At 32.1% G+C, this 22,478-nt stretch overlaps 2 protein-coding genes across 2 annotated transcripts; one reads left to right on the top strand and one right to left on the bottom strand.

Moving 5' to 3' along the window:
- Positions 1-846: 846 nt before the first annotated feature.
- LOC130810375 (RGS1-HXK1-interacting protein 1) lies at positions 847-14,721 on the top strand. The gene is made up of 9 exons (XM_057676408.1): positions 847-1,151; positions 1,232-1,298; positions 1,394-1,471; positions 8,459-8,511; positions 12,959-13,042; positions 13,420-13,472; positions 13,554-13,618; positions 13,705-13,763; positions 14,282-14,721. The coding sequence occupies exons 1-9, from the start codon at positions 900-902 to the stop codon at positions 14,369-14,371; spliced, it is 801 nt and encodes a 266-aa protein (XP_057532391.1). The 5' UTR covers positions 847-899; the 3' UTR covers positions 14,372-14,721.
- Positions 14,722-17,563: 2,842 nt separating this feature from the next.
- LOC130810828 (uncharacterized) lies at positions 17,564-20,331 on the bottom strand. The gene is made up of 2 exons (XM_057676953.1): positions 19,329-20,331; positions 17,564-19,233 (listed from the first exon to the last, which is right to left on the bottom strand). Exons 1-2 carry the CDS (start codon positions 20,329-20,331, stop codon positions 17,564-17,566), a joined length of 2,673 nt encoding a protein of 890 aa, XP_057532936.1.
- Positions 20,332-22,478: the final 2,147 nt, after the last annotated feature.

Here is a 22,478-nt window from a genome sequence, read left to right on the forward strand (position 1 = left end):
TTAAATGTTGTAACAATTAAGTGGATATGTATTAGTGCTTGGAATGTACATTTTGAACTTATTAAATGCACCCTTTGAGCTTATTAAATGCTTTTTTGAAATATTTATTAGTGTTTGTAATGCATCTTTTAAACTTTATAATGCCATTAATTTGAATGAAAATAAAATTGTTATAACATTTAAGGGCGTTGATAAATTAATCGGTGAATTAAACGTTAAAGATGATGAATCAAACATTTGAGAGCAAAAACAGGAAAAAATCTTACAAAATGATGAATAAAACAGAAATTAATAAGAATTTAACGAAAAATATTACTACAGTTAGATAGTGTATAAATTGGATGCTACAATGTGAAAAAATCTTACAAAAATGCCACCACTGGTGTTTCATGAAAACTAGATACTATCATGTGGAATTTTTCATAATAATCATCAATCAATCATGTAAATTTTTATTTTAACTTAGATAATAAACCATCATTATACTCCTATAATGAATAATCTAAATAATTTGGCTAGTTTTTCAATTAAATCCTTTCTCCTATCTATCATAGTTGAAGACTTTTTAAATTTTATTTATCTCAATTATCAATAATTGCTATGGGTATATGTTTTAATATTGTTGTATAATAAATTATTTATTCGCTTTGATAATGATAATATCGTAAACAAAAATACAAATATTAAATAATTAGGTTTATGTTGTAAAATGAATTAATTTTATAAAAATAATACGATTGTTCATATTAGTAATAATATAATAATAATAATAATTGGATGGGCTTAAATGTAGACAGAATAAAAACAATTTTTATTTTTATTTTATAAAATAAAATTTAGCAGACTATACACAATGCTCAATTGAAAAACATAAAGAGCGAGCCAACATTTGCGAAAAAATGGAATCCAACGAAGGATCATCTTCACCATCGATCAAAAACCCTCCATTAACAGCAACCGATAATTTTTCTGTAGAAGCAGCATTAAAGATCCTAGAAAAGCAAACGAATCCATGGCTTCAACAAACAATAGAACAAGCCATGATTTTTCAGACAACAGCAGAACAAACCTTCAATTCTGCCATTACAACAACCCGTGATCGTCTCTCGCAGATTCTTTGCAGTTCTTCGGCGCATTTTCAGCAAACTCTCGTTAGTTTTTTTTAATTAGGGTTTCTAATCGCGGTTGTAATTGAAATTAGGTGTTTTGATTAGGGATTTTTTGAATGCAGGAATCTTTGAAGGATGTGAAGGCTGAGTATAATGCTTATGAAACTAAATTTTTCGGGAAAGTTAAAGGTTTGTGTTCTTATGTTGGATATGTTTGGTTTTGTGATTAGATTTTAATAAACAAGTTTGAATTTACTGCTGGTTTATTTTGAGTTTGAATGCAGAAGGTGCATTTTTTGCGGGTTCAAATCCGTTAATTGCTACTGGAGCTGTTATTGGGTTGGGATTTATGGGGTTGAAAGGTATGCATTTTGGTTAATTAATAAGGTAAAATGTTGCAGTTTGTCTATAGTGTTTAAGTGGGTGTGTTATGGACTTTTATTGAATTTGTTGTGTGAATTGGAATGTGATTAAGAATGTTTTTGCACTTCTAGATTTTCCTTTTTTGTTAACAATTTGGTGAATAAAGTATAAAATTGGAACATTTTAAAGAACTTTTGGGCTAAGTTGATTTATGGTGCATAGGATTTATAAAAGGACTTATTTGATGACTATTCAATCTTAATGTAAATGATAGTTGATTGGAGTGGAAATGCAATTGCCAGCACTGTTTTGCGAAGTAATGCGGTGACTAAAAAAGCCGAAAGTAAAAAATCTGACATGACAAGCCATCTTGCATGAGATTTGGGAGATGCGACAACGCGTCGTGAGTAACGACCTCTAAATGGATGCCTCCTCGATACTATGGTCGTACATCGTTTGCTATCTCTTTCACTTTTGTGTGCCTCTTCATCAAATGGTAGTGGTCTTGGTCATTTTCTCCATGCCTTCACTCCCTGATCACTCCAATTTGATAATGCCATCAACTTTAATACAATTCTCACCAAAAAAAGGCTACAAAATGACACATTTGTCCAAATATTATAATGGTGAAATGTGACAAATGTGGTTAATTATGCTCATAATCCACCAATTTAACATCAAAAAGAATACTAAAGTGATAGAAATAAGTGCAAGTAATTGCAGTTATCAATCTTCGTCGTGCTTGGCCTTGTAGTTCTTGAACAAGCTCGAAACAAACATTGAGAATGAAGGGTGAACATGGTCTCCTTAGTCTTAAGTTATCCTTATGCCTCTCTTCTTAACTCCTTTAACCTAGTGTAAGTCAAGTGATCCAAGTAATCAAAACATTTTGCTTCACGATTGGTTCACACTCACACACATCATAACTAATAAGAACATTATAATCAGTCATGAAACCGAGAATCCCTACATTTCAACATCCTTGTATTTTCTATAGAAGATGGTAAAGAGAAATTTATACTCTTGTTCCTCCGATGATAACCTATTGAAATCCTACCATATGACTCCCAATTCGTATGATAAAAATAAAACATAAACATTTAATTTCTCTCTCTTTTTTTTCATTTTACCTAGGAACTCATTCAAGCCTTCAACCTAGCCATTTTATTACTTTTGCGAATCTCTCAATTCACTCACTTATGATTGTCACTCATTTTCCTAAGCTATTACATGATCAATATTTAGCAAGCACAACTAAAACTAATATCCTAACCATATGTTAAGTAGAACTCTAAGAAAACAAGCGTGATCTTATACATGAAATGATGAAACTATGAATACCTCATGCTTGCGTTTTACAATGGACGAACAAATGAAAATCTAAGGTATTCAGTGACCTCGAATATCTCAGTGAAGCACAAAGTATAATAGAAGAAAATGGAGACCTTCTATTTCTTAATTGAACTTGTAATCATCAATGTTGAGCTAGTATAACATAATTAGTACTAACGTTACCTCTTTAAGCTCGAGGTTAACTATAACTCTTAAGCAAAATAAGCTTCCTATATTAGGATTCGCTCTTTCACTCTATTATGATTTGATTATTGAAAATTCCAAGAAAAAACCAAGTGCCTTGTCATCTTTATACCCAACCATAGAAAAAATTGCAGTTATTGTCGCGATTGTGATAATGGTCATGACGTCACGAACATAGCAATCTCGATGTTACGACTCATTTATTGGATATCGCGATGTGAATCGCTAACTTGAAAAAATGATTTTATAATAATAATACAGGTTTTCTAGAACGTATATTTAAATTAAAGCTTCTAATAGACCTTTTAAAACCTAATGCATTTAAAAACTAGATAATAATGGCTAACATGTTAGAATAATACTCCTTCCATTTCTTTTCAAATATTCCATTTGCTTTTGGGTTACTATTCATCAATCACTCTTAATTTGTATTTTATTCTTAATCCATGCATTAAAACAAAGTCAAATGAGATCTTGTTTAATTTGTCTTAACATAGAGTTTATTAAAATCTAGTTTTTATAATTTTTAGTTACACACAATTATCGCTATCAATCACTCTTAATTTGTATTTTATTCTTAATCCATGCATTAAAACAAAGTCAAATGAGATCTTGTTTATTTTGTCTTAACATAGAGTTTATTAAAATCTAGTTTTTATAATTTTTAGTTACACACAATTATCGCTATTAAGTATTGAATTAATGATTGGTAAACGTGCAAAAAGCAAATAAGACAATTGAAATGAAACAGAGAGAGTAGCTTATAATGGCTGTTACCGCATGATTTTTGATTTTATATCACATGTTACGTAAATGGGTTGTACAGTTCGGTAAATCTTGAATCCATTATAAAGTGACGGTTACATAGCGGAACGACTCTTTTTATTTCATGTATCCAACACAATTGTTTTGCTACGATTCATATTAACCAACACAAAGGTGTCAAGTAACCAAGCCCAATCTCCAAGACTTTTAAGTCTTTTATAATGGAGCTCTTGTATCTCATAATTCAAAAACCATATATAGTAAACAAAAAGGATGGGGCTAATGGCTTATTTTTTATATCTCAAGTAAGTGCATAGGTAGCTATAAGACATGTGAATTGCGAGAAATTTAAGTGAGAATGATTGGGTAGCTAGGGGCAAAGACAAATATAAGTGGACCTAGAGTTAAAAAAAAGAGGTAAGGATAGAATATACCTTGGAGATTACAACAAAGGATGAATGATAATTACCGAAAGTGATTCCAATGGACTCTCAACTCTTCCTTTTGCCTAGATTACCTCCTCAGATTTTCTGGTAGCCTTTTATTTTTTTTTCTTTTTATATTTGTTTTTTAAATGTTTAAAATTAAAAAGAGAAATGCAATAAGAAAATGAAACTATGAAAATAGAACTAAGAATTGAAATGTATACAAGTGTGCATATTTCGCCATAATTATCTAAGGCATTGTCCTTAATGTTTGAAGCAAAAGAACATACAAAGTAATAAAAAGGGGAAGAGAAGTAGTAGACACAAATCATTAAAGGAACCTCTGCGATGAAAGCAGTGTACCCTTGGATCTTTGAGCATGTAACTTGTTAGCTCTCTCTAGGCTTCCATCTCAACAATGTGGTGTCGGGGTCTTGATAAGGTGTAAACATAAAACTTGCCGGTTATGTTATATAATGATGCTTGAATTTTTGATTATTACTGATCACTTTAATAATGTTATTTTTGATTTTAATTGTTAAACAAAATAATTAACTAATAAAGTAACTATTAACGATGCATGTAGTGCAATTGTAATAGCTTTGGGCATAATATTGCATAATAATAGTAGTCCACAATCATAAATTAAAACCCTTTTATGATTTTTTAATAAATTAGTTAATTATCGAAAGCGTTTTAAAGGTCTAAGATTAATCCTTTGGTGAAGAATAGCGTTCAAGGGTTAGTCGTAATAATGTTTATGGTTTATTTGTCCATGAGGCAAGTGTTAATGGAGGATAATTTTATTATTGAAAAAATAAAAGGATAAAATGTGATATTTTCTTTTTACAAATATAAAAGATCACGACAACATCAATTGAAGGTTTGGAAGTTCATAGTTAAGTTTCTCAAGGTTAGAAAGGTCCAAATGCTCTGGAAACTGGAGGAAACTATGGAATGGGCTCCAAGAATTGATTAAAAACTAGGGGCCCAATCTTGGTTGGGAAGAAGGCTTTCCACAGAAAATAGAGCCTAAGTCACCACAATTACCAGAATACGCACCACCAAGATTTACAAAATAACCCCGAACTTTCGAATAACCCAATGACCACGCAAACCCAAAGACCATCTCCCCCAAACAACTTACCAAACTTAAGGAAGGATCAAGCGAAGACGAGGGAAAAGAGAGCCAAAAGGCTTTGTTTTAAGTGTGATGAGAAATGGACAAATAACAATGAATGTAGGAAAAAAGAATTTAGCATGCTAATCATGGTGGATGAAGCTGAATACGAATTGGTAGATGAAGACAGTCAAGTTAAGCAAAGGGAAGACAAAAATGAACCCTAGAGCACTTCTTTAAATTCAGTAGTAGGGATCACCAACCCAAAAACAATGAAGCTGGTGGGCAAGATAGCTGAGTTGGAGGTAGTACTAATGATTGACGCTGGTGCAACCCACAATTTTATGTCCAAGAAAGTGGTAAAAAAAATTGGACGTAGTTGTGAGCATTACGATGATTTTGGGGTCGTGTTGGGCAACATATAAGAAATAATAGGGGAAGGAATTTGTAGAAACATATCAATACAAATACTAGAGATTACTATTGAAGAGGGTTTCTTGATGATAGAACTAGGAAACGCTGACCTCATCATAAGAGTTCAATGGCTTGAGAAATTGGGGTCGGTGGTTACAAACTGGAAAACACAAATTATGAAAGTTTAAATTGTCAGGGATAAGTTGGATTAAGGATTTCTTTGATTTCTTTACGAGCAATGGTAAAAACTACAAGGAAGGAAGGCCGGGGAGTATGGATGAAGTGCATGGCACTACAAACAAACGAGAACAAACCCCTAATATTGCCCTTCTTGCAACCCACTTTTGATCAATACCTTGACATATTTGCACCTATCACTAGTTTTCCTCCTAACCGAACCCATGATCATCAGATCATTCTTAAAGAGGGGACAAATCCTATCAATGCGCGACCCTTTCGTTACCTGCATTTTTAAAAAAATGATATCGAGCTTTTGGTCCAAGAAATGTTGAAAGCATGGATAATTAAGCCCTCAACCAGCCTATTTTCAGGCCCCGTAATACTAGTTAAGAAGAAAGACGTGTCATGGTGTTTTTGTGTAGGCTATCGAGCCCTTAACAAGGCGACAATACCATATAAATTCCCTATTCCCATTATTGATGAGCTGTTGGATGTGAGGAGCAAAATATTTTTCAAAGGTTAACCACAAATCGGGATACCACCAAATACGGATGTGATTTTTAAGATATTCGTAAAACCACATTTCGCACCCACGAAGAGTACTATGAGTACTGCAACTATACCGTCAACAATTACTAGCTAAACTACCAAATGAAAAGCTAGCACCACGTTTTTGTGACCCATACAGAGTACTGCAACGAATAGGTTAGGTATCATACAAGTTGGAATTACCTACTACTAGCAACATCTATCCTGATTTCATGTTTGCCTACTACAGAGGGCGAGGGGGACTCAGCAACGTCAATTTCATAGCCATTTGTTTCATTGACACTGGAAAGATCACAACCACAATAAGCCTTACAAGTGTGGTCACAAGATCAGTGGTTGGGAAGGACTGACTGAGTCAGAAGCAACATGGGAAGATTACACTAAGATGCTACACACTTATCCAAACGCTCACCTTGTGGACAAGGTAATACTTCAGGCGGAGGTTAATGCCACACTACAGGATTTAAGGGATAACTCAGGTCCAAGGTCTCTAATGACTTATAAGAGAAGGATGAAAACAGCATCTTAAAAGAGGAAAAAAAAACAAGCGGAGACACCTTGTATGGTCTGATAGCTGACATATAATAGTGAGGTCAATTTTGTGAATAGCTATTTTAATATTATACCAAGGGCATTTTTGTAATAGCTCTTCTAATATTGGCTTTTTATATGCCCATGTGTAGAGTTGTTGAAGACATAGAGAAATTTAATGATAAAAAGTGTTAAGAGCAAGCAGAAGCTCGAAATTGGAAGTCATCTTTTCTCACTTCTCTTTCTTAAATCTTGTTTTGCAAGTGAATTAATCAGTTCACAACGGCGGTGTGGGATTTGCTTTGGACGTGTGAAAGAGCTTAGTTTTCAACACATTAAGTTATGAAGAGTTCCTCCTTTGTCAGATTAACCTCTCATTAATTGCATCTTGGAACTAATGAGTTTAGGATCTTTGTTAATAACTAGCTTACTAAACCCTTTATTTGAAATATGAAATTTAAGTGAAATGGTTGAAAAAGGTGAGATTTGGGAGTTAGTTTTGTGTTTGGGAAAGAAAAGTATGAAGATTCAGGAAGTTAAGGAAGAAAATTTCTGTTAACATGAGAGGGGGCGTGAAAGGAGTGATGGAGGACAAAGGTGTGGTTTAGTGGTTACAAAAAGCGCATTTATGTCCACGACGAGTTGTCGTGGTTTTTGGGGTCTTGCACGACGAGTTGTCGTGACCTTCTGCTCATATATTTCTTTCCTCTTCATTTCACGACAGTCGTAGTGGCTATTGGTACTTGCATACTACAACTCGTCGTATCCTCTTTTTTGGCTACACTTTTTTTTTTAATATTCATCCACATTGCTTGGACAACAAATACTACCCACTTTTATTTATTTTTATGAGGGTTCCTGTCGTGTATCCATCATTTATCAGGTGGGGAGGAGATAATTACTTAAAAGAGGCACACCAAAAGGATTGCCGAGGATGCACATGCACATGCTGCTGATGAGGAAGAATTGGAGAATTTGGTGACACAAGGAGTGACACTTGAGCAAAAGGAATAAAATCGGTTATTGATTTTGTTAAGATGTCACTAGCATTTCCTATTTTACCTTTTATTTTGTGTTGTAAAAAGAGCATCTAAAATTATTCTAGAGGGATCCAACCTTAAGTTGTTAGACCCTTAGTTCTATAAATAACTAGGGAAATAAGAATGTAATGATGCTTATCTTGTGAATGGAGTAGTGATATCCGTTGGGAGCATGTCGTACTCAAATCAACCTTAGCTTCTCTTTCTTTTTTTTTCTTTTACATTCTTCTCTACCCTTCCTTGCAGTACACAACTCAAAATCCATAAAAGTTAAAATTCCAAACTAAAATAATGAATCACTTTAAACTAAGGAGAGAAACATGGGTCAAACTGTGTACTGGCACACTATATATATTTTTTTAAAAAATTGAATGGCTAACTAGTTTGAGATTACTTATTCTTAACCTACTATCCTAATACATGCAGGTCCGAGGCGTTTTTTGTACTATAGAACCTTGAGGCTATTTTCAACTGATGAGGTGTGTATTAATATATCATCCCTTGTTTCCAGATGTACAAAGTTGTTGTTTGCCTAGGTTCAGTTTATAGATTGATCCATGATTCTCAAATGCATTTATGTTTTGTAACACATTGTTTGGATACGAATATTGGAGGGAATGGAAGGAGAGTGGTGGGGAGCAAAGAGAATCATTTTTCTATTTGGATATAGCCGTGAAATCTTTTGGGATTAAGTCCTCAACAATGTTGTTGTTTATAGCCTAGAAAAGGAAGCGAAAGAGGGGGAAATATGAAGGAAAGACATATTAGTGGTAGTTAATGAAATTTCTTCTAGGAAAAGCGGAGGGGAGAGCGTGATCATCTAAAATTAACGCTATAGATAGAGAAAGAAAGGTGAAATTGAGGAAACTAGAGGAGGAAAAGTAGTATGGTGGAAGGAGAGAAAGTTGTAATCTCTTAAATTAAGTACCACTATCTTTTCTAAATATCTCTTAAGTTGTAATCTCCATAATAAGTGTAAATCTGGTTATATATGTTGACTTTAGCTTCACTCCATAACTATTAGCAAACTTAATTTTTTCCCTATAGAAAGGAGTAAGTGTCAACTCTGAATTTATTTGTTCATTTTTATGGATGAGCGATTTCATTATGGATGAACGAACATCTAAGGATGTAGTAGAGAAATGCAAAGAGAGCAATATGACTAAAAGAGTGCATAAGTTCCTATGCATAGATGAATCAGTTAAAAGGAAGTTTTGGAAGGATCTCGATGATTTGGTGCAAAACATACCAATAAATGAAAAGCTCTATATCAAAGGTAATTCGAATGGGCTCGTAGGGGTATGTCGCTGTTAGAGCCAACTCTACCGCATGAGCGGTATGAGCGACGACTCAAGACCTGTTATTTTAAGGGCCCCAAAAATTAATACATCCATTTTTCGAATCAAATATTAAAAAATATAATACTTTTACCAATACATGTAAATCTTCATAGAATCTATGTCGATACTTTTTCATAATTAATGACGATTCATTAGTTTAATAATGACTAATTTGATGATTATTGATTTTTGGTTTCTGACTATTAAGTACTGTTTGATTTATTTTATCTTTATGGGTTATTCTACATGGTAGGCACAAACTTTTGCAAAAGGCCAGCGGTAGCAATCTTTAAAAAATTCCACAAAATAGCATTGTACTTTTGGAATTCAAGCTGCCATAACATTATAAACCAAAAATCATTTGATTTTTCGTTATCTTGGGAAATTTCGTTTTGCCTTTGTCTTCTTCTTTATCCATCTTCTTCTTCCCTCCATCTTTTTCATGTATCATAATGTTAATCAAGTATTTTTGTGAAGTTTCAAAATGAATACTTGCTTCTTTATATTTAACATCTGTAGGCTACTTCACTAAAACTTGTTCTTACTAATTCTTACTATGTCAAAAGTTAATTAGATATTGTGGAATGGAGGCATTTGAGCCTTTTGGACTTTCCATTCCAACAATTTTTTTTTAAGAGTGGGTATGTCGGTCATTGGATTGGAATATCTTACAAACAAATGTCTTTTGTATACCTTCCCAATCTTTTGTTTAGCTTCACATGTTTATATTCAAATACCTTCTCCTTCAGAACTTTGAACAGATGCAAAATACTCAAATAGCTTTATAAATTCCCAGTCAGGACAAACAAGGTTAAAAAAGCACACCATACTTAATTAACATTATGGTCTAATTCGTAAAACCTTAAACTTCTAGTTTAAATGAAAGAAGATGAAGGGAAGAAAAAGATGGATGAAGAAGAAGACAAGGGCAAAAAGGAAATTTCCCAAGATAACGAAAAATCAAACGTTTTTTGGTTCATCTTATTACAGCAGCTTGAATTCCAAAAGTACAATGTTATTTTGTAGTTTTTGGTTCATCAAAAGATGGACATACATGTTTATACTCAACAAGCACACATTTAATTTTTGCTCAAGGCCCTTAAAGGTTCGGAGACGACCATGGTTGTTGTGGCTACGGAAGCGTCCATAGAGGTTTTGGCTGCGAAAGCGTCCGTAGTGGCTAAGAAGAGTATATTTTTGATTTTACACACTCATACGATTTGTTGGTTGCTAACACATGGTTTAAGAAGAGAGATAACCACTTGTTGATTTTAAGAACCAGAGTAAATGCAACCAAACTGAATATATTTTGACAAGGGTGATAGATATAGGTAGTTTTTTAAACTGTAAGATTATTTCAAAAGAGTGTGTAATGACCAAACTCCTTATCTCAGATGTTCGCATTCAAGTAAGACCAAAGGTAAAAGAACCAAAGAGGAACGTAAGATTAAATGGTGGAGATTAAAAGTGGAAAATACTAAAGTTTTCGTTGAGAAAGTTAAAGAAGATTGAGAGATGACTTTGGATGCACAGGACACCTTGTTCAAGATGAAAACTTATATCACTCAAATAGATAAGGAGATTTTAGGAGAATGAGTGGGTACTAACCTAGTAAAGAAGAATACAACGTCGTGGAATAAAGAGATCAAGCTGGGTTATCAAGAAAAAGAAAAAAATGCTATCTTGTATTAGGAAAATACAGGAATGAGAAAAACTTAGTCGAGTATAAGGAAATTCAAAACAAGACAGAAGTAACAGTTTGCGATGCAAAATTAAAAGTTTTTACAGAGGTGTTTGACAAACTAGATTTTAAAGGAGAAAAAGATATCTATAGGATGACAGAGGTGGAAAGCAAAAACTAATGACGTATTTAATGAGCTCTTTAATGGAGAACAAAGAAATATTGTAAGGGATACAACAATAACTCCCTTAAATGAAAATAGAGAATTTATACAAAGACTACAAAAATCAAAGGTGAAGGGGGCTTTGAAGAAATGGAAGCTAAAGAAAATCGAGAATTTTTGCAAAGATACTATGAAAAGATGTTACTAGCATATTAGAGAATCAATTTGGATTAATGCCAAGGAGATTTACGATGGAAAAAATTCATCTTATATGACAAATGATGGAGCACTGTAGGGTTAGAAAAAGAGACATGCACATGTTTTTTACTGACTTGAAAAAAACATACGATAAGGTACCAAGAGAAGTACTTTGGTGGGCGAGACAAAGTAAGGGTATTCTAATTAAATACATTAATATTGTGCAAAATATGTATTGAGATGCTTAGACGAATGTTAGGGAAATGTGGAGGGGTCAACAAAGGATTTCCCAATCACAATTGACCTTCAAGGCTTGTCCCTAAGCCATTTTCTTTTTGCGGCAGTCCTAAAGGAGATAACTCGATCGATACAAGGAGATGTGCCTTGGTGCATGTTGTTTGCTGATGACATTCTTTTGGTAGAGCAGACCAGGATGGGGTGAATGCTAAGTTTGAATGTTGGAGACAAGAGTTAGAGTCACGATAATTCAAATTAAGTCTGAGTAAGGCGGAGTACATGAAGTGTAACTTTAGCTTAAACGATATAACAAGAGGTGCTGTTAAGCTAGAAGAGAAAGAAATCGCCTCTTGTGGATGCTTCAAATACCTTGGATCTATATTTAAGAGTTGTTGGGACATCCAATAAGGTGTGACCTATAGAATTAAGTGTGAGTCAGAGTGACATAATGAACAACGGTTTTTGCGGTATTATGTGATTGAGGTGTGCTTCAAAGCTAAAAGGAAAATTTTATCGAACGATCATTGGATCAACGCTTCTATAAAAAGAATGGTAGTAGGAAGATGAGAGTAGTAGAAATGTAAATGCTTTGTGGATGAGTGGACATACCTTTAGGGTTAGAATTCAATACGAAGATATAAAAAAAGGATTTAGAAGTTGCTAATATTGAGGAAAAGAGGAAAAAAAATTGTTTAAGATGGTTTGTGCATGTGTAGAAACGAGATTAGCGAACCGATAAAGAAGATAGAAAGTTAGACTTGATGAATGATGATATGCCAATCTAGCTTCATGGGTTCAGTGGGCTCAAGTGAACCCATAATAAAATGTAAAAAGGATTGATTAGCTTTCTAAAAAACATCTTGTAGGCAATGATCAAGTGTTCGAAATCTATAAAACCCCCTTTTCAATTATTTTTCATTCCACTTCCACTTTTAACCTTGTCTTCCCCTTGCCCTATACGCATGTATTCTTCCCAAAACCTTAAAACCTGTTTTTGTCAATGGTAAGGTAAAAAATATTTGTCAAAGTTTTAATGTTGATCTTTAAACTTGCAATTGATTAGTTCAAGTTGATTCAAAATTATAATTGGGTTTATTTAAAATGATGGATAGTTAAAGAGTTAGGGTTTGTTATATTGTGGATTTCTATAATTATAACTGTCATTTTCAAATTGTAATTGTTAATACGTGTCTATTAGGATTATCGCATATTTGTAGTTTGAATTACATTCGAACTAGAAGGGGCTGAAAAAAAATCCGGGAACTGCCACTGTCTAGCCCTGAATGACAGTCTTTATTTTGGTGTAGGCCCTGCTTTCTCGATCTAATTCCAGTGTGAAAGAGCTGATGCAATCATTTGAACGCTTGAAGGCTGAAACTAGAAATCTGGAGGTACGCTTTTCTGTAATTTTATACAGGTTTTGGCCTTGTGATGCAATATAGTAGTAAAGCTGAAGATACAACAATCATTGTTTGAACAGTATGTTTATGCAAGGGTGAGGTTATATATGGTTAGGCCACTCCAAACGTGATATTGGTAGGATCAATATTGGGTTATTAGGTTGGGTTCAACAATATTGGCGTGTTTATATGGAAGCATGGTGTTCGTTTTAAGTCTATCATGGATATCAAAGTGGCAGCAAATAAGAATATTTCTCAACAAAATGAAAACTGACATGGGAACTGCATATCTGATTTTCTCCATTTAACCTTGATTTGATATGTAGTTTTGTGAGATTCTTAGTGTATACAACATGTGTATATTTCAGAAAAAGGTATCAATGGCAGAGGAGGAGATGAAAAGAGGCAGAACTAAATTGAGGTTCGTGTCTGCTTTTGATGTAATTTGAGTGATGTGATTGTATGATCAACTTGTTTCTGTACACTAAATATCTTTTGACAGACATGCTGGACATCAGATTAGAAAGGCAATTCTGTCTGCAAATAAGATTGAGAAACAAGCAAGAGGTATGTTTAACTCATTTGTTTACATTTTATTAATGACTGAGCATTGTCTGTTTTAGTCTAATATTGGAGTTTCTCAATCGGTCCAGGCTTGAAGGATGTACTTGCAGATCTCCCTAGAACAGATGCATCTAAATTCAATTCACAGGTTGGACTTGAAGTTGTTTGTATTAAGGCCTTATATGTGCATGGTTCTGGTTCTAACTTTTCAACAATTGCAAAATTAATCATATCAATATATTTGTTGCTAGCATCGGCAACATCTGGATCCAATGACTAGTGGTGATACTTTCCGCGGCATATTTATGCCAGCTTTATAAGTTTAAGAGTTTCAAATTTTAATCACACGTTTTCTAAAAGATTCTCGCTTTTGGAAATGTTTCATCGAGTATAATTTAAGCGTTTTAATAATTTTTACATTCGAAGGTAAAGTTTCAGCTATTTGTCACTGACCAGTTGACCACCATATCATTTTGCATAACTGATTCAAGAGTTTGTGATGTTGGGACTTAGTGAATTCCTCAGATTGGGCAACGCTTCATATTGTCTCCTCCTTTTCGACTCTGTTCCCTAAAATAAAACTTATCTTAAGCTGGAAGGGGAAGGGCTTTTTTGTTGGTCAATACATTTTCGTATTTTTGTAAATCTATTCGGCAATATTTGCAGATCAAAAGCTTAGTTGCGGAGGCAAAACAGGAGCGAAAAGTGCTGGCGAAAGAAGTTACAAAGATAAGTAATTTTGGGATCTCCATATGACATCTCTTTTTTACATTGTCTAACCTGACTGTTTTGGGAATAAGTCGTTGGAAAAATCAGCTGTGAGCCTGTGGGACTCATTCCATATTTCCTTTACAGCCCATGTATTGGGAAGCAAAATCATTTTTTTCTAAGGAATAGTGTATCAAATATCAATTGTTCATTTAAGAGATCTGGTTTTGCACAGATTTTGCTTGAAATTTTGCCAGATTTTGCGGACAATGTTGATTCTATTGTTCTACTTCTATATGATAACGTGAAGATTGTCTTTGAAAAGATTATGCACTCATCATAATAGAACTGTCTGTGCTCTATTCTTGTCATTACAAAATTCCCTATTTTTTTGCCAATCAAGTATTGCAGCACATTTCTTTTATTGAGTGGAATCTCGTTGGAAAACTACAGAAATAGTTTGTTTAAACATGAGAAGATTTTGCTTTTTACGTGTTAGTGGAGGTGTCTGTTCGAGCCATCGTCTTGGTTTGAATTCAGTCATATCATATCGTAATATATGGTTAAGTAGGTATAGTATGTTAATATTTTATCATTTCTATATTAAGAATTGCTAGGGGTTCGTTTGAATTTAACCCAATTGAACAAACACATCCCTGTGAGACACTTGATAGTGAAGATTCGAACCTTGTGGACAATACGTAAGAACTCAACTATCAAGTCTTTTAAAGTATCAATCATAACTCAACTCAAAAAGCTAAATATCAAGTTAACAAGTATTGTCTCTGTTCGACTCAATTTAAATCAATTTGTATTTTAGGTTGTTTTTGTTTATTTTTGTATTATTTATTATTTTAAAATGAATTTTTTCATTATTTTAATCTTAGTCAAATATTTAAACTTTTTTTATATTATGTTAACAGTTTATTTTCTGGATAATTTCACGTGGTAATCCTAAGGTTTTGGGTTTTCCACGTGGTAATCCTAACGTTTTGGATTTTTCACGTGGTAACCAAAACTTTTAAAAAAATCCACGCGGTAATCCTCAGGTTTTCTAAATTGTTTCACCATGACCTTTTTGTACATAAAACATTAGAAAATGTTAATTTCAAAACTTTAAGGTTGCTATACACCTATTTACATGACTTATTTTTTTTAAATTTCATCAGTTTTAACCATTTTCCCAAAACATAAACCTCAACTCTACTATTTTTCATCCAAATTACATTTTTTTCCTCAAATTCAAATTTAGTACTTGAAATGGTCAGTTAGAGTTTATGTTTTAGGGGAATAGCTTGAAAAAATAACTCTTGGAATACATTTATTTATGGTTTGATATTTGTACTGAAGTACTTAATTAACCTCAAATGAAATGGTATGGTATTACGGTTCTAGTAGGACTGTAGGAGATACAGGAGAGAGAAATTGCATTTCATTATTAAGGAAGAAGAATTCAAGGTTTAATCGTAGTAGAGAGAAATAACAATTTATTAATTTGGGAGGAGAATAGAGGGAGGAAACAATTTCTTTTGGAATTATTACCTTGGGGTGGGGTGGGGTGTTATAATAATCCCTAATTGGAGGTTAATATTGCATATTTAGTCATTTACTTTCAATCCAAATCATGTTTATCTTCTTAACTTTTTATTGAATCACTACTTCTCCCTTAATACGCAAGCCATTGTTTTGAAAAGTATTATGAGCTATTCTTGTGAGAGGTCATCTCTCAATGAAACAAACTCAAAACAAGAAGTTCATATGCTAATAAATGTATCAACTATCAATTGAGCTATTTAGCTTATGTATGGACAATACCTCACAGTGATCACACAAAAATTTGTGAAGTATTATATATTGAGGATGTGAGAATGGCTACTCAAATTATAGTCATTCTCAATTTCTTAATTTATGTATAATTTAAAATTAATTACTTATTTCTGAACACAACCTATTGTTGTTTATTAATTTATTATTTAGCTTAAAAAGAATAATATAAAATATTTAAAATGGATGGGTGAGTTGAACATACGAATTAAATGTGAAAATGAGAAATAATGAGAGTGTGAGGTCATACTCAAAATAAAAAATTTGGCAAATTAAATAAGATATACTAAAACAAAAAAAATTAGTAATTTCACATAACAATACTTTTTTCAATACAGAGTAATTCTATGAATTAGATAGGGTAAATAGTCAATAATAAATCAACTTTTGCTTCATCCGCTGAAAATATACCAACCTATTATTTATTGTTAAATAAAGCAATCTATTAGGTATACTTGCTAAATAAACTCAACTTTTGTTTTTAACCATCTTTGAAACTTCTTTGTAAGCAAGAATTAGAAATAAACAAGAGGTGAGTTTATTTTCAGCAATTATATTGAATAGGTAAGTTTATTTAAAAAATAAACAATAATTAAATTTATTTTTAGCGGATCTAACAAAATTTGGTTTATTTTTAACAATTTCCCAATTAGACATCATATTTTTCCTAGCTTCAGTCAAGTTGCTCGCCTAAACCATCACATTGCACGTCATATCATCATGTTTACTCATTTGAATACTTCTATTCCGCAACTTTTTCTCCCTGCTTGCTCGGAAAGACTCATCAGTAACCTCGTCAATAAATCTTTGTTTCAAAAGATTTGGTACTTGAAATTTACTTATTTGAATACTTAGGCATGAGATTGCCATGTTGGGAAAGTTTGAACCATTTAAGTAACAAGGTTGTATTTTCCCCAATTTAGTTAAGAAGGAAGTTTATATGAACTAGATAGATACCCGTGCCATGCACGGAGATTAAAAAAAATTTGAGTTAATTTTATACTTGTATTATAATTTTTGTAAAGGTTATTAGTTAGTATTTTAAATATTATATATATATATATATATATATATATATATATATATATATATATATATATATATATATATATATATATATATATATATATATATATATAATTGAATATTTAAATTTTTTGTTCAATAAAATTAGGAAAATAATAAATGGTAATACAAAATTTATAATTAATAACTTAAGTTCGTGACAATAATTAAATAATTACAACTAAATCAAAATTTTTATCATAAAAATGGCTTCATAACTTCAATATAGATCACCTTGCAACTATATTGTATGAAACACCCTGCAATATATATATATATTGATTAGTTATATTAATAATAAAACTATCAAAAGGATATTACTTAAAGAATATGAACGCGTAATTTTTTACCTCATAAGTTTTGAAATACTTCTTTATATACCACATTGTCAGTAGACGACGACGACGTAGTTGTTTGATTATCTTTGTCAACAATAAGAATTTTAAGTCCTTTCTTACTTCTCACTCTTGATACGGCAACATAAAGTTGTCCATGACTGAATACAGGTTTAGGCAAAAACAATCCAACATGACTCAATGATTGTCCTTGACTTTTATTAATAGTCATCGCAAAACAAAGCATCAAAGGAAATTGTCTTCTTTGAAGTCTAATTGGGAGCTGTGTGGTATCTGTTGGAGTCAATGTTATTCTTGGTATGAAAACCTTTTCTCCTTTATTGCATCCCGTAAGAATAGTTGCCTCGACAATGTGATCTCCAAGCTGGTTGACTACCAATCGTGTGCCATTACACAATCCAGCTGATTGATCAATGTTTCTAAGCATCATAACAGGAGCACCAACCTTCAATTTCAGCTCATGATTCGGAAGGCCAGAGCACTTAATACTGTTTAAGTACTCTACAGAAAAAGCATCGGCATTAGACTCAAAACATCCATCTGCTTTACTTATAGAATCAGAACTTAAGTAAACCTTTTCGTCCCCAGGTAATAATGAAAGAACATATTCATTCACTTTCCCAACAATATCATTTGTAGGACAAAGTATGGCCCTTTCTTGAAAAAAGTTTGTGTCACTTAAGTTCTCCTGTATGGATGGATATGTACTTTCAACTATGGCACCAATAGGATCTACAACATCCTTAATGAGAAATTGATCAGGAATATCAATAATGGCTTCTCCATCATTAGGTTCTCCTAGTATGCCATCACCAATCTTTAAAATCCAATCAGCGAAATCCTTTAAATCATTATCATCAACAGACTGAGTTTGCAACCTCATATTCTTTGTAAGCCTTAAAACCTTACACGAATGCCAAATGTAAGAAGAGTTTAATGATGCAAAAACTATATCTTGTCGTGTTCCTTTTGGAATAACTGGTAATACCTGCCTAAAATCACCTCCAAAAACAACTACCTTACCAGCAAATGGAGAGTCCGAAGCAATACCATTTGAATCTCGTAAAGCGTCTCGCATACTCCTGTCTAAAGCTTCAAAACAATATTTGTTCGTCATAGGGGCTTTGTCCCAAATGATGAGCTTAGTCTTATTTAGCAAAGAGGTTAAATCGCTACCCGGAGTAATACCTCTACACATAGAATCAGGAGTGGCAATCAAAGGAATTCCAAATCTTGAATGTGCAGTTCTTCCTCCTGGCAGTAATAGAGAAGCAATACCACTTGAAGCAACAGGAAGGACAATATCCCCTTTCGATCGAATAGCTGCACACAAAGTTCTCCACATAAATGTTTTACCAGTTCCGCCATGCCCATAAAGGAAAAAAACACCACCTTTATTATCATTCATAGCCTGCATAATATCATCATATATGATCCGTTGTTCAGCAGTCAAACATTGAAATAACTGCTCATGCTCTATGCGTAGTGCTTCTCTATCATAACTTAACTCATCAGCTATGAGTCTATTAAAACTATCCTGAATTATTAATTCATCTGGAAGTAGCTCATTGCTATAATTGCGTAGTGAACAACCATTATTCTGCAGAATCTTCTCAATATCAACTAATGCATAGCATTTCAATTGTTCATCACTAAGCTTCAAATCTGTAATTATCACTTAGAAATTATTATAATACTTAATGGTTAAACATGATTAATAAAGCTATTTCTTAATTAAATTAAATAATTAAAAAAATTACCGGGAAATCGAATTATCATGCGTTGCCTATATAGTACATCTTCTGAAAGCACATGCCATGTACTGTTCCATACAAATTCAGGTCTAGATATACTATTAGACATAAGCAAAATGGCAAATAGTTTTCTTAAGTAGTGTGCAGATCCCCAAAAACTTGCCTCTAATATACCATCAATATATTCTTTATTATCATCTAACAAACCCATTGCATAGCAAGCATCTTTAAATGTAGGGTAGAGAACACCATTTATGGTACGAATATCTTCAAAACTTGTTGGGCCCTTAACATAGTTCAGAAGTGTGCGTAAGTAATATCGTTCCCCACATCCTGGAGATACATGATAAAGTCTACCGATAGAAAAACCTCTCTTACGAATGGTCCACTCACGCTCTTTTCTCTTCCAAACAAATTTTCCCGGAAATTCAAAATACCGAAGTTCTCTAGCTTCTTCAAATCTAGAATTACATTCCATCCAAGCCAAAAACATTGACTTATCAACCAAAGGTTTATTCAAGACATTTTCAATAGTTTCATTTTCATTGAACACAACAGTTTGTTCTCCTGGTAGGTGAAAATTCAGTCTCTCAACAGAAGGAAGCCTATAGTGAATCTCGAAGGCAAAAATTCTCCAAATAGCCTCACAAGCCGAAACATAACGACAATCATAATATTCTTTGATCTCGTCGATAGTATTATCATCGGCATTCTCATTTCGTTTCCTAACTAATCCTGCTGTTACTCTATCATTACCCTTATTAATGTACTTGAATAAATATTTGATTGCCCGAGACTGATTGCACCACTCTACATTTATGTGTGCCTGATATTTCAAAAGTAACGTAGGGTTATAAGGAACAACAAAACGATTATCAATCGACACATTGTTTTTGTCCACAGTAGCCCCCGTATCCCTTCTCCTGTACACAGGATATCCTTCATCACTTAGTACTGTAGTATTGTTGAATTGTTTTGGATATCTTTTACTACAACTTCTATCTCTCATACACGGTGAATTTAAATTTAAGGTACCACAAGGACCATGTATCATAAAGTCTTTTACATTCTCGTACAAAATGGGAAAAAGATTTTTATCTGGAATCTCTGCAGATATTATGTTGTCTACATCTTCTATTCTTGGAATTTTATCGTTTCGATGTAGAAATAATACAATGTGTGCATGTGGTAGTCCTCTTTTTTGAAATTCAACACTATAGACAACTGCAAATAAATTAAAATTAGAAGCATGTTAAATAAATTAAATCTTCTTCAATATTTATCTATAAAATGAACGAAGCAAAGTAAGTAACAAACCTGCATTGGCTTTGCCAAACAAACTTCCTTTTGTAATATCTTTCAACAACTGGTCCAATTTAAGCTTGAATACTCGACAAAGTATATCTGGTCTATCTTTACGGGTTTTTTCAAGTCAGATTAAAAAATATATGTAAGTTTATCTTTCAATTTTAATAGTATCACTGGTATTTTTCTTCTCTAAAAATGTCTTAATTGATTTGTGTAGATAAATCTTATAAAAAACTAAGTCGATTTATTATTTTTTATGTAGAAATTTATTTTTTGTAGTAGATTTTTGATAAATTAGTTTAACATGTGATAGTATCACTGGTATTTTAAACGATTTCGAAAATACTAAACGATTTTATCCTTTGATTTTTATAGAATTTTATATTTGTTTTGTTTGAAAATTTTTATTTGATTTATGTAGATTTTCATATGAAAAAATAGATCGATTTATCATTTCTTTAAGTTGAAAACCGATTATTTTTTTTTTCTAAAATTGATTTGTTTATAATACGATGAATCGACTTTTCAATATTTAAAAGGGTTTTCATATAATATTGGGAGAAATTTCACAATTGGTTTCTGGTTTATCTACTCCTCTAAATAAAATCAGGTATACCTCTTTCATATATATGATAATACTTACAATTTTGTTGATAGATGTTTATACTTTTTTAATATGTAGTTAACTGGATTATAATTTGATCTACAGTTTTATCCATGTTTGATTTTGAATGAGTTAATATAATTGTTAAAATAATTTCTAGATTATCATTCAACTAATCAGCTAATTTTTTGGGTTTGTTTTTTTAAAAATTATATGACCTTTAAAAGGTAGAACATAATCTAGTTCATAAATTAATACTATATGTGTACAGTAATTATGCATGTTTTATTTTGAGTAATTTAACATAGTTATTAAGCCAATTTCCAGATCGATCTATTATTTAAACTGAGTGATATTTTTTTGGTTAACTCTAATAAATAATAAATAATATGACGCTTGGAAAAAGTAAATCTGTTTGTTCATATCAATATGTAATAATCTTCGAAATATTTTCCGATTATAAATTATAATTTTGTTGTACTTTAAGTGTGTATATACATGAAAAAAATAAACTACTCAGTATTTATTAAAAATGTCTTCAATTTTCCTTTAAAAATAATTTTAATAAAATTGTTTTGTACAATTATTACTTGAAAAAAAAAAAAAATGAAAAACGTATCTATTATTATACATTATGTTCTTTGGTTTAGATGTTTAAAAAGACTGTTTGATGTAAATTAACATGTTAAACAATTACCTTTATTGTTTGATGATGAATGCATTTTATTTATACATTTGATAATAGAACTAACTGTTGATCTGTTCAATTTTTATACATGAAAAATTAATTCATGCTGTTAACAATGTGGGGGCGTTTGTTAAAGATATGTACACAAAGCTTGGAATCACTTGGTTCTTACAGGTATTTTCTTTATACATTTAGAAATAATGTTGCATTAGAAATTTATCAACATTTGTTATAACTTATATCAAATAAAATATTGTCTTATAAATTACAAATGTCAAGCAAAAATTAAATAATAATGAATTTTGTTAATGTTAAAGAATATATACCATTTATTATGTCTGACAATGGACTCATTTGAGTTTTTAAACTTTGCACTGTTTGAGTATTTGACGACGACTTTGATGATTCAATAGAAATTCCTGCGTTCATCAAGTAAAATATATTTAATATAATTTAATTTTTTATATAATAATTATAAAGCAATTACAATTGTTTAAAAGTTACCTTTAGTCAATTGTGTGTCATTCTGGTGTTTCTTTCGCTTTTCAATTATTCT

The sequence above is a fragment of the Amaranthus tricolor genome, chromosome 4, assembly GCF_026212465.1.
Source record: "Amaranthus tricolor cultivar Red isolate AtriRed21 chromosome 4, ASM2621246v1, whole genome shotgun sequence".
In the NCBI taxonomy this organism is placed as follows: domain Eukaryota; kingdom Viridiplantae; phylum Streptophyta; class Magnoliopsida; order Caryophyllales; family Amaranthaceae; genus Amaranthus; species Amaranthus tricolor.